This window comes from Cynocephalus volans, chromosome 15, assembly GCF_027409185.1.
Source record: "Cynocephalus volans isolate mCynVol1 chromosome 15, mCynVol1.pri, whole genome shotgun sequence".
NCBI classification, from domain to species: domain Eukaryota; kingdom Metazoa; phylum Chordata; class Mammalia; order Dermoptera; family Cynocephalidae; genus Cynocephalus; species Cynocephalus volans.
The window spans coordinates 33,060,172-33,073,893 of NC_084474.1; the positions used below are offsets into that span (position 1 = coordinate 33,060,172).

Here is a 13,722-nt window from a genome sequence, read left to right on the forward strand (position 1 = left end):
ATGTCTCAAATTTTTTAATTTTATCTGTTATGTTCCCCTAGCAAACTAGAGAGCATATTTAAGATAAAATAGAATAAATCTAGTCTCCCTCCCTCACCTCAAGCAAATCAAAAGGTTTCATAAATGATTTGATTGGGAATAATATGGCAAAAATCAAGACTTATGAAAAAATATCAAGCTAAAAAGAGACCACTCCCTGTCAATACGTTTCTTTATTGTTTTGTAAACAAAGATATCTTCACCTCAGTCTCTCTGAAAAGTTTTAGATTTAGATATTCCCATGCCTTCTGGATATTTTCATCTAGATATTCAACAGGGAAATTAAATACAACAAATTCCAAATTGAACTCCCTTTTCTGCAAGACCATTTCTTCTACTTTCTCTATCTCAGTTGATGACATCATGCCATAGGCCTAGTTAACCAAATAATAAAACTATTATAAAACGGATAATCAATCAGTCTTACTCAAAATATTAGTGAGTACCTTTGTGTGCCAAGAATGCTGGGCATATGTTACTAATAAGACAAATGAGGTCCCTCACTTTAGACAGTTTGTACTCATATTTCTAAACGATTATACAAAGTATTTTCAGATTTCAATAAATGGGATCAAGGAAGTAAGAGAAGTGATATGCTAGAGCAGAGGTTCTCGGAGTATGGTTCTCTTACAAGCAGCACTAGCACAACCTAGAAACTTGTAAGAATGCAAATTCTTGGGCTCCACCCCAGGCCTACTGAATCGGAAACGCTGGGAGCGGGATCCACCAATCTGGTTTAACAAATCCTCCAGGCGACAGTGAGTCCAGCTAAAATCTGAGGACCCCACCTGTGTGACAGGTGATGAGTTATTTTAGAAATGGTGGTCAGAGAAGTTCTTTGAGGAAATAACAGGTGAACTGAGTCCTGAATAATAAGGAGCCAATTATGCAAAGGGTCTAGAGAAATGTATTCCTGACAGAGGTGGGGAAAAGTTAGTTTTTCCTGGAAGATAGAATCTAGAAAGAAGGCTAACATGGAGAAAGATTATTGAGTGAGGAAGATAGCAGCGTAAAATGCAGAAAAGTAGACAAGGCTTCATTATTTCAGCCCTAGTGAGGAGGTGATATGTCATTCTAAGTGAAGTAGTTAGCTATGACAGGGTTCAAGTAGGAGAATGGTTTGGTTTTATCTAGTTGTGCAGAATTAATTTTAGGAAAGCAAGAGTAAGGCTTACCTAGTTATGAGACCATTTCAGAAATACTGGTAAAAGGTTAAGGGTTCAGGCAGTGGAAATGTAAAGAAGCAGATGGATTGAGTATAGATTAAATATTTTGGAAGTAGAAATAGGAGGACTTGCTGATAGATAGGATGCATATGAGAGGGAGAGAGGAGTCAAGGGTGACACTTGCTTGTGGTGGATGGTGGCAAAATTAACTGAAATGGTGAAGATGGGGAAAATGGAGTGAGATGTGTTGAGGGACAATCAAGAGCTCTGACTTGGGCATATTAAGTTTGATATACTATTTACACATCCAAGTGGAGATTTAAAATTTAAAGCCATGGGTCTGGATGAGATCATCTAGGGAGATAATGTAGATAGTGAGAAGGGCTTAATACCAATACTGGAGACACTCTAATGCTTAGGTGTTGTTTAATGGAGGAGGTTCTAACAAAGAGAAATAAGAGGAAACTTTCAGAGAGGTAGGATGAAAATTGCATTGGACTAGCACAGTCATCCAATGCAATGAATTCCAAGAGAGCTATATTTTTTCAAGAAGAGAATAATACCATCTGTTGAGCAAAGGAAGTTAACTAAGATGAAAGAGAGAAGAGCCCATTGGATTTCACAGCATGAAAGTCATTGGTGACTTGGAGAAGAACAAACTAGAGAGGTTTGAATAATGAATATGATTTAGTAGAGAAAATGCAAAAAAAAAAAAAAAAAAAAAACCCAAAAAACTCCAGACTACCCAAACCAAAACAAACAAATATCCCGTTTAAATTTTTCTGAAGGGGAATAGAGGAATGGGGTGGAGTCTGGACTTTTCCTTTTTTTCCTCCAATGTTGCTTCCTAAACTCAATTTACTGTTCCACCTAACATGTATTGCCTGCCAACTATGTTCCAGGCACTGTTCCAGGTGCTTGTGGCACAAAGATAAATAAGATAATCACTGTTTTCAGAAAATGTTTACCTAGTATGGCAAGTAGTCAATACACAAATAACTCCCACATCCAAGGTAAGAGTTATTTGATGTCAGTGCACAGAAAAGAAAAAAAAAAAAAACTTATCCAGGAACACTAATCCTAGTTCAAGGGTCAGAGAAGACTTTCTAAAGAAGGAAATGATTAATGGTAATAATACCACTACAGCTATATTAGTCCATTTCTGTTACTTACAGCAAAATACCTGAAACTGAGTAATTTATAAAGAAATAGAATTTATTTCTTAGTTTTGGAGGCTGGGAAGTCCACAGTCCAGAGGACATGTCTGGTGAGGGCCTTGTTCTTGGTGGTGACTCTTCACAACACAACACAGGGTATCACATGGCAAGAGACAGCATGAGCAAGAGAGCTGACCTCCACACTTCCTCTTCTTTTAAAGTCATCAGAACCACGCCCAGTACCACACATTTAACCATCAAGTTATTACTCCATGAGTGGATCAACCCATTGACGAGGGTACAGTTCTCAAATCTAATCACCTCTATAAGGCCCCACCATTCAATTACCATGATAAGATTTCCCACCCTCAACACTGTTACAGTGGGTATTAAGTTCCAATACACGAACCTTTGGGGACACATTCAACCCATTGCAACAACCATCATTCTTTAATACTTATTTTGTTCTAGGCTCTGTGCTGACTGATTTTTATACATTATCTCAACAAACTTATGAAGCAGTATTATTAATTCCATTTTTACAGATGTTGAAACTCATATTTTCCAAGCTGAGCTTGAAGGCAAAGTGGAAGTTATATGAGGGAAATTCAAAATGTTTGTGGGAAAAGTGGAATTAAAAGATAAAAATAAAAAATATAAACTTTATTTCTCAATATATGCTCTATCAAGTTCAAGACACTTTTGTAAGCATTGATATCAGACATTTAGTCTATCCCTAAAGAAATGAGGGTCCTGGGAATTGAACTATGTCAATGCAGTCTTTTTTACATTATTAACTGAGGAAAAATGGGTGCCCTTTAAAGATTTTTTAAGATTAGGAAGCAAGAGAAAGTCAGAAGGAGCCAAATCAGGACCATAAGGTGGTTGCCTAATGGTTTCCCATTAAAACTGTTTGATAAGAGGAATGAGCAGGAGCATTGATGTGGTAGAGAAGGAATCTCTGGTGAGGCTTTTCTGTGCATTTTTCTGCCAAAGCCTTGTCTAACTTTCTCCATGCACTCTCATAATAAGCAGATGTTATCACTCTCTGGCCCTCCAGAAAGTCAACAGCAAAATGCTTTAAGCATCTCCAAAAAGTTGCTCTTGACCAGTCAGCTTTTGCCTTGACTGGACCGCTTTCACCTTTTGGTAGCCATGGCTTTAAGCGAGCTTTGTCTTCAGAATTGTACAGTAAAGTTGTGTTTCATCTCCTCTTACAATTCCTCAAAAAAATGCTGTGGGATCTTGATCCCACTTGTTGAAAATTTCCATTGAAAGCTCTGCTGTTCTCTGCAGCTAATCTGGGTGCAATAGTTTTGACACCCATCGTGCAGAAAGTTTGCTCAACTTTAGCTATTGCCCCTGATGTTAATTGTTGTTTCCCTTCAATTAGGGCACAAACAAGATCAGTTTTTTCCTTGAAAATTAATGTGGATGACCTGCAGCTGCAGGCTTCCTTTTTGACATTGTCTTGTCCCTTCTTAAAATTTGTTCATTTGTAAACTGGTAATTTCTTTGGAGTATTGTCTCCATAAATTTTCATACAGCATCAATGATTTCACCATTCTTTTACCCAAGAGTCACCATAAATTTGATGTCTGTTTTTGCTTCAATTTTAACAGAATTCATGTTGTTCTGGTAGGGACTCTTTTCAAACTGATGTCTTATCCTTTTTAGTACCTCAAACTAGATCCTGTGTGGACGTGTTAGTATGAGTTTGTTTTGGTGCCCCCCAAAAAGTGTGTGTGTGTGTGTGTGTATATATATATATATATATATATATATATATATATAAAATACTCATTTTCCATGAACGTTTTGAGGACCCTTTATATAGTGAAGATAAGTTGTTCTATATAACATAAGGAGAAGTAATGGTATAAATAGGAAGAGAGAGGGTATTACAAACAGTTGGGTGTTTCTTGAACAGTGGTTACAAAATGTTACCTGGACCAGGAACATCAGCATCACCTGGGAACTAGAAATGCAAATTCTGAGGCCTCACTTGAGACCTACAAAATGAGAAATTCTAGGGGTGAGACCCAGCAATCTGAGTTTTAACAAGGTGATTTTGATGCCCTAAGGTTGGAGAAGGCTGTTCTCCAGTCTTAAGTTCTAACCAGAAAGTGAAGAAAGCTGAGACCGGAGGGGTGGATAATGGCAAGGTATCTTGGACGTATTCTTGTTATGTACAGAAGATTGAATTTTTTCTTTGTTAAGTAATGGGAGTCACTGAAAGATTGTAAGTAGGGAAGTCGGATGTCAGTAGGTTATATGGAAAATAGATTAGAGTGGGAGGGGACTGGGTAAAGAGACCATGGAGGAGTCAAGGAAAGAATTCTCATAGTGGAAGTGTCTTGAATAGAGATGCTCAATTTATGACACTAAAGATGTTTAATTATGATCCTCTGCTTCCTCTTTACATGATCACTCCATGGGTGTACACAGTATGCAGTGCTTTCTTAGAAGATTCAGAAGAGAGGGTTTCCAAACCCAATTATACATGAAAACAATGGGAAATAAGCACAGTTGTCTGGTACTTAGATCAGAGAGATATCACTGAAGTAGATTTGCTTAAAAGTTGTGTATTATCATTTTGTAAGGTAAATTAATAGTGGTTTTTCAATGACCTTTTATTATCCAAATGAAAATACTCTAAGCCAATCACTCAAAGACTTTTCTTTTAAACAAAATTGATGTGCATGTGTAGAGTAACTTATAAGATTGTCATTTTCGGCATGTTAATAATGCTGGGGGAAGTTAATTGTACCATACTTCTGTAATATAAAACTACAATATTTTGTCTTCTTTCTGTTATTTTGAAACATTTAAAAATGAAAATGTTATTATTTGTCTGAAAATGGGAAGTTCTAATAGACCCTAATGCACATTTTAAGCTTAAGAAAAATTCAACATACACATACACATTGTATTTTTGTATTCCGTGAGGCAAACAAATAATTAAAAATGCATATGCTGTGAATACAAAGTATTAAGAAATGCTATAATACTTTTATTATTATTGCATGTAATATATTAGTGAAGAGATTTATTGATGCAAATGAAAACTGCTTTAGCATCTTTATTTTGGAAATTTATGTAATGTATTTCCCTCAGTTCTAAGGTGTCTCTTTAGTATATTTAATGTTATATATGTGTGTGTGTGTGTGTGTGTGTATATATATTTTTTTTTCCTATAAAGCATCTTATGGCATTTTACAACTGAAGAAATGTGGTACTTGAAAATTAGAATGGAGCCATTCCTCCTAACCCCAAATCCTAACCTACGGGTTTTCTAGAGAAAGTGGTTTCCTCACATTAATACTCGACTTTAAGGTCTATTTATATAAGAATGTCAAATTTATTTCTAAAACTCTCTTTGAGAATAAAAGTGACCTTCTATTCTGACTTACATGAAACTTTACGGTGTGTATAAGTTGTACCTTTTGATTATTTTTTGCATGATTAAAAATTTGCAAAGTTCTTATGGCTCCGAAGAGCCTACCTGTAATAAACAGCTTTCGCCTTCTAAACCACAAAACAGGTCTGAATTGCTCAAGCATTAGAACTAATTGCCTGACTACTTCAAAGGAAGACCCGAAAAGAGAGAGGGGAAAAAAAGTACAGAAGCAGGGAATTGCAGGCAAATCCACCTCTAAAGGTTATGAGTTGTGGCTTGGAGGAGCTGGGCAAAGTTATGGCCTCAGAACTGCTGTTTGCGATTAAGTTGATGGGGAGAGTCTATCCCACAGTCTTTCCCCACTGCTGACACAGAGTCTTTGTTCACATTCAGATTTCTCAAACTGTTGCCAGGGTCAGGCTGAGGTCAGACACCACAGTGATGTATAGAAGAACATGTCTGGGAATTTCTCTCACATTTAAAACACATACCAGAAAATGAAGAAGAGGACCCTGCAAAATCTGTCTGATGAGACCCAGATTATACTGTAGCTTTTCTTTTAGTGCCTTCATAATTTTCTTTTTCTTCTCCTGACGCACAATGTTTTATTAATGTGAGTTGCGATAGCCCTTACGATTTTATGTCCCCTCAAGATAAGGACACGCAGTAGCACTCTGACACTTCATTTTCTAGCCCTGGGGGAAAGGTCCAGTAAATCTTCTCAAAGAAGTCTTGCATCCCTTCCCCAGGATGAGATGAAAAGTAATGGCCAAGGGCTGTCATAGGTCGCTGGCCGACACTGGATATCATGTCACATGTGTGAACTTGGCAGGGACACAGCCCAATCAAGCATGTTCTCTGCCTCCCAAACCCAAATGGCCACCTTGCGCATCAGCCTGGCCTTGTGCTGGGAGCAGGGGGCCCGTGTTTGATCAGTAATTATCTCTAATGGGTGAAAGCAGGCTAGAGCCAGAAAAAGTGTTGATTCTCTCTCTTCTTAAAGTATAATTTCCATGTGCATTTGTCTGAAATGGAAGCTTCCTACAAACCCTCAAATAACTGACCATCTAAACAAGAGCCTTTTCTCTGCTGTTGTGTAGAAGCAAAGTGGAAAAACGGAAAAAATGGATTTGAAGGGTGCTTTTGAGGACTTACAGCTGAAACAAACTTTTATTTCAAAATGTATTAAATGTCCGTGTTTTCCCTTTAGCTTTCTGGAGTTTCCTACTGAGTCCAGAACTGCTCCCCTCTGTTGTTTTTCTGCACACGCAGTTGCAGAGCATGGCTGGAAAGTGAGGCACTAAATAGAATTTTTTTAGTGTGCTCAGCTGCTACATATGACAGTGGATATTTCATTCTGCTGTCAGAACATTATTAATAAAACATGGGGTGTGGAGAGGGCCACGATTTCCCCTTTCAATCACTATAGCATTTGCAATGAAAATTTTATTCAGTGTGTAATTTTCAGTTAATGCTTGACACTTAAAATGTCCATAGAAGCATTTTGTATGGTTATTGAAGGGTTAATTGTATCATGTTCTCTGCATAAAAGCTCTGCTTATCAAAAGCAAATAGAAGAGTGTATGCAAATGTGTGTCGGTGACCTTTTGCCTTTCCAGGGTTAATTTATATGGTCATTAAAGATTTTATGAAATTGAGCAGCCTGGTGCTTCAAATCCCATTTTGCCTTCTCCTAATTTATGTAATTCCTACCTGAACAGGGGAATATGATTTTTGTTTTTTGTGTTGCAATGAAAACAGCATGCCATGCTGTGGGGAGTTGCGAGCCTGGTTATCTGGCATTACTCAGATTGCTAAAAATTCATTAAAATGTGACATCAGCACAGTGAGAGACAAATGATCGCAGGATGAAAGGGAACAGTGGGCCTTTCACGGATTAGTGCTACACAGCCCCAGCATCGAGGCTAACTGCATAAACAGATTAATCCACCAGCAGTGGCATAGCTAAGATTTACAGAATAATTAAATAGGGTTGAGTTACTGTGAGGATTTCCATGTAATCTAGCTGGTGTGAACCTGTGAATGAGGTGTGGGGTGATGCTGTTGTCATAGAAGAAGTGTACCTTGTTATGTCCTATGCCCTGTTTAGCTCCCCCTATAGAAAACCAAAAAATCCCCAATGCAAATGAAGTTTTGAGATCTTACTCTAACAAAATTCCAACGAATTCCTCTGGGGTCTGGGGACTGGGGTCTGAAGGCAGGAGTAACACCTGTCTTATACTTAGCCTGTTGTTATCACATTATTTCACTAAGAATTTTTTTCTAGGAATCTGGTTTATTCTGACATCTATCGAAGTCCTTGGAACAGTGGGTCCATGTTGTTACAAGTTTCTACTATTGAAATTACAGAATTTCCTTACACCCAATTTTTTAATCTTTTTCAGTTTAAACTGTACTGTAAATGATTTATTTTAGGTTAGTATAGACACATGCTCTCGATGGATACAAAGAAGTTCCTTTAGATAAAAATTTGCATTGGTACAACCAGCATCTTCTAATATAGACTTTGGCATAAATTTTTGTTCTCTTTTGAGTATGAGCATCTGCAGATGATTCATAAATAAAGTTAAGTGGTCCTCTAGTTTATTTCAGTGTGCATTTTGGGGGTCGGGGGTTCAACGCTACTGACTGGTCTGCCTTTCTTAACAGAAGAACAAAGTGAGGATGCAGAAGGAGTGATTAAGCCTACAGCAGTGGCTGAGGATGATGAGAAAGACTCAAGTGAGAGAGACATCAGTGAAGGCAAAAACTCTAGTAAAGACTCTGGTAAGATGCTAGAATCTTTCACCTTTCATTTCCCCACACCCATTCCCTGCAATCAACCCTTCCTTCACCCCCCACCCCCCGCGAAGCTTATTAAAAGCTTTTATTCATTCTGAACTGTCTGAACATTCCCACTACTATTCATTGCATGCGCATTTTGCATGTGATTTCTATCAGTAGCCTCCCATTGACCTATTTTTAATCATAACCATCTGACAGAATAGATGTGGATAAGTTGAAGAATATTACAGGACGACCAGTGAGATTATTTTTTAATCAAATCAGTTTGTGTGCTTGTAATTTTTTAAGCGCTTTTCATTAATCTTAGCTATACTTGTGATTCCTCTGATGGCATATTAATTTTTCATAAGCACAGGATTAGATATCACTCAAATTTTGTCATTCAATCATAACCCCCCGCCCCCAATCACATAACCCTAAAAATAGATGCTATTTTTCCTTGCTTTTTTACAACTTATACTCAGGAATTTGCCCTTTTTAAGGGCATCTATTTGAGGCATTTCAAACAAAATCCAGCGAAAAAGTTTACAGATGATTCAGCCTAAGAAAGAGGAAATATCATTGAAAAGGGATTAGGTGCTGGGTAATTTTGATCTTCTAGAATAGACAAATCCCAGTAATGAAAGCTACTGTCTTTGAAAACAAACCTTCGTGTCATGACATTTACTTGTGCACAAACAAACCCTAGGCCAGCATCTGGTGTGGATACCTAAGGCTTTTTCTGTGTTTGATTTGGCAAATATATGACTTCATCCATGCTTTGTATGTATGAGATGGAAATCTATGGTCGCAGTGAATATTACATTGGCTACTTTTGCTGCACGCTATACCTAGTTTTATTATGTTAGACCCATTGAAGCAGAAGAATGCTGAAACGGGTTCAAGCCTATTAGTTTCAGGTAGTCATCTATCTTTTGCTTGAATTCCAGTGACAGCCACATATAAAAGGGCTTGTATTCACTATGAAGACATTGGGTTGTGCAGAAAATATCATTTTTACATGAAAGTTTATTTAAACTTGAATTATCCCATATTTGCAATTCAGTCTTTGCACATCTAAGCTTTACATTCCTTTCAAAAATTATTTGAAGAGGCTCTCTGCTCTCTTCACCACACCGTTCAATGCTAAATTTCTTTCAGGAGTCCAGTGAGAAAAACGCCATTGAAATTTGCTCCTAGGATATAGTGTCTAGCATATGATTCTAATTTGGTTCAAACAAAAGGATCTAAGGTTGGTATTGGGCCTAAAGAAATGTAAAAAGCTGCCATAGCTGTATATGAGTAAACCAGCTCCTGAGGTTGCTGACAAGGAATTTGAAGTACAAGCAATCAGTTAACGTGAAGGGTGGTACCATCTAGACCTCATTTGAAAGTGATTGGAAATAGCAAGGTGGTCAGTTTATTCACTCTCTATGATGGACCTCCAACAGACTACTAGCTGCTTGACTGATTCAGGGAGGGCAGGACTCTGTGTGTTCAGTGACATCCTTCACACAGTAGTACCAAAATAGATTGCAGAGTATGTTCCTCTCATTCTTCAAGAGAATGTATAAAAACACAAATATCATATTACTGTCCCTTGAGTTTCCACTTAGTACAATCGTGCCACACAACCATGTTTGGGTCAATGACAGACTGCCTATACGACAGTGGTCCCATAAGATTATAATGGTTGTACCATATAGCCGAGGTGTCTAATAGACTATACCATGTAGGCTTGTGCAAGTGCCATTTTGTGATGTTCACACAATGACAAAATCAACTAACCATGCATTTCTCAGAACATATCTCTGTTGTTAAGTGACTCATGACTGTATTTAGGTATGCGACACTATGCAAGGTTTTAAATATCTAATATCTAATACCTTGTAAAGGATGAATTCTGGGAATCCCTTCAAAATGGATCTAATCTTACCATGGAGGAAAGAATCTCGCTTGGAACACACCACAGATGCAGGGCCTCTGCCTCCACTGGTGCTGTTTACTGCTCTGCATAAGGAATGGGCTCAATCCTTCCCTAATGTCCTGATGAGTTATTGTCCTTGCTTGGATGTCTAATTGTACCATCCAGGCAAGACTCGGGCATATGAGAGGATACAGACCGTCGTATAATTGTGGTTATTTAAAACAAATTTTATCCCCATAGAAAGGCTTTCTCAGGTATATCTACAGGGGTTTAAGCAAGGACCAACTAAAAGCGATTGCTGAAATGCAAATATTTAGCTTTGAAACCTCCCAGCCTTCAAGACAGTTCTTGTGATTGATGACTAACTTAAACTTTTAACAAAGTTTTCTGCTTTCTGAATGAAATCTTATTAAATTAAAAAAAAATTACATGGATTTTTTTTCCTGTAAATAATTCTAATTAAATAATCACTCATACATATGTATATTGTTTTTCCTTATGTCATTTATAAATGTCAAAAAAATACTAGCAAATGTATTAATTAATCACTCTCTTTATATGTTAGATAAGAAAACAGTTTTACCTGACTTTAACAAATAATTTTTTAAACAGGAAGAAATGAACACATGTTGGGAAGACTGTGTTTGTGTATGCTGTTGTGCTGTGTGGCTGCATTAATCTGTAGGAGTAGAGCTTTCAAAATGCGAATTGGCAGCATTCAAGTTATATTTGTTGAATATTCATTCATAATAGAAAAGCCTCCTAATGCCTCATTTATATTGTCATTTAAATCTAGTGCCACTTTAGATTAATTATAATCCAAATTATAGCTCTGTGCCGTACAAGAATTAATATAGAGTTTATCCAGATTAATACATTTGCATTGAAAATGTAATATGTCTCTGCCATGGCTAAGGGGACCCCTTTTTAATAAAGGAGTAAACATGAGGAAAGATGGAAATTAACCTTCATTATTGCAATTAAAATTATCCTTTCGTTCTAGTCTCATTAGAAAGAATACTGGTAATTATAATTTAGAATTATTTGGAGTTGAATAACATCTTCTGTTATATCTAAGTTTTATTGTAGTCAAACTGTATCAAATACATTGATTCAAATAATAATTCAGTATTTTGTTTCATTGTTTCTGCAAGTTTTGCTTTGAGTACATGTGTGTTCCTGGATTTTTCTCACTTGTATGAGCATAAACCATTTTACAACCTTCTGTATTTCAGGGATTGAAAATTATTAAGTAGGCGGCATCTGAATTGAAATGAATTATGTCATTTTTATATTAACAATCTCATGCAAATTAAATAATCCCATAACTGACAGATAATCATTGGCTCATCTATTTGGCAGTGCTTGTTTGTAATTAGACTACATTTTTTTAGTTAAAATGTATTAAAATGACATTGTTTGAGAATATTGTGGTGTCCTTAATAGTACAAAATGAGTTGTGATCCCATTTCAAAACAAATTTTCTTGGTCTAGGATAATAAATAGGCTTTATTTCAAATAAAGTTGCAGACATAAACTATGAGTAATCACTAAACTTAATCAAAACCTTCCCAAAATTAATTGACTCTATTTAATAGAAGGCATTACTAGGATAATGCAATTCAGAAAAAAGACCCTAGAGTTGATTTCCTATGATTTAGCAGGAATACCATAACATTAACCTGAGATAGCACCCTTTTGAGTATAAAAGGCATCCATGCATAAAATGTAGCTTCCATCATATTTACAAATAGTCCTGATGACCTGCTTCATCCTCAAGAGTCTGTTTTTGTCATATGTTGCATGTTAGTATTCTCTGCTTCCTCTTATCAGTGGCATGCATTTCTGGGGTGCCTAGCTAAAGTTAGGCGGTCTAGTCTTTATTTATAACTTTTTAAATTTAAAATAAAATGGTCTTTAGGAGATTTCTAGGTTATATTAAGATCATGGCTTAACTAAGTTAGTTAGCCAAAAAATATTGAAGTTGACATATATATTGGATTGAATATTATAACCAACAGTTATTGCAATGAGCATGTGATAACGATCCTAAAACTTAACTCTTACTTTCTTGATGCAACACGGAACATCACTAAATTCAAAAACAATTGTATTTTTGATGACTAAGAAAATCAAAAAAATAGAAATGATACATTCTTAATACACATAGTATTAGTTATGACAAATATGCAGACCAATGGATAGGCTTATAAAATATTTTTTGAACCTTTATGGTGTGACTATTAGAATAAAATACACATTATACATGCTTATGGAAATAAGTCCATAGCTAAACATTTAATAGATTCAGAAGTTTCTGGAAGGTTTATTCTATTTCTGATGCTCCAAAGGGCCTGCAAGCAGCAAGAATCATAAAAATTCTCTTTTAACTTGTGTGTGACAGTCTTTGATAGCATAGGGAATTGGATCAACTTATTATTTGGTCATGTTCAATTCTACCCTGTACACAAAGAAAGTGATAAGGGGGTATTACATAGTATTATTTTCTTAAGGAAATATAGTCTTACTCATTAATGGGGAATTTTTAGACAAATCGCACAGGAGAAGACAACTAATAGACATTTGCTGATTTAAATGATGATTATTTCATGCAACTTGATCTGACACTTTAAGTAGTAAATTTAATTTTTAAATACTAACACATATTGTTTTCTTAAATGTTTCTAACACTTTGAAAACAATAGCACAAAGTATATTCTGATTTGAGATGGTTTTTGATGCCAGAATTAGTTACAATTTAAACATTGCAGTTTTTGACATCTCTTTGGATATCAAATGTGTAGATATTTCTTAATCAATGTAATGAAACTTTTCAGTCTATCTCAAATTTATAAATTATTTTTCAACTATCTAGAAAAGAAATCTAAATTTATCCAAGGCATATGTATATAAAGGACAAATGTACCAATTCAAATAAAATCTAGTGTTTATAAATCTAGAAATCAGTATCAATGTAATCTGTTAAAAACAGCACTAATTTTATATCTACCACAAATCCGAACGGAATCAAATTATTTAAATTATGTCATTTAAAGTTAAAAATATATTTTAACTTTGGTGTCCCCAGAAGCATTCTTACTGTTAAGTTTCTTTCTGAATTTGAAATGTCTAAAATTACTTATATGGTATAAAACAAACATCTTTATCCAGGGTAGAAATAAAATGCATTTTTTTGGTTCATTTTTACTTTGTTTCCATAACATCCTTGACCTTACTTTTAAATTAAAA

The 13,722-nt window shown here is 35.8% G+C and overlaps 1 protein-coding gene across 2 annotated transcripts in view; it reads left to right on the forward strand.

The window, feature by feature from the left end:
• Window positions 1-13,722, forward strand: part of ZFHX4 (zinc finger homeobox 4) — a 177,387-nt gene that overhangs the window by 145,144 nt on the left and 18,521 nt on the right. For both annotated transcript variants that reach the window (XM_063079312.1, XM_063079311.1), the window contains exon 6: window positions 8,433-8,549. In XM_063079312.1, coding sequence (XP_062935382.1) covers window positions 8,433-8,549 — 117 coding nt within the window. The remainder of the gene's footprint in view (window positions 1-8,432; window positions 8,550-13,722) is intronic.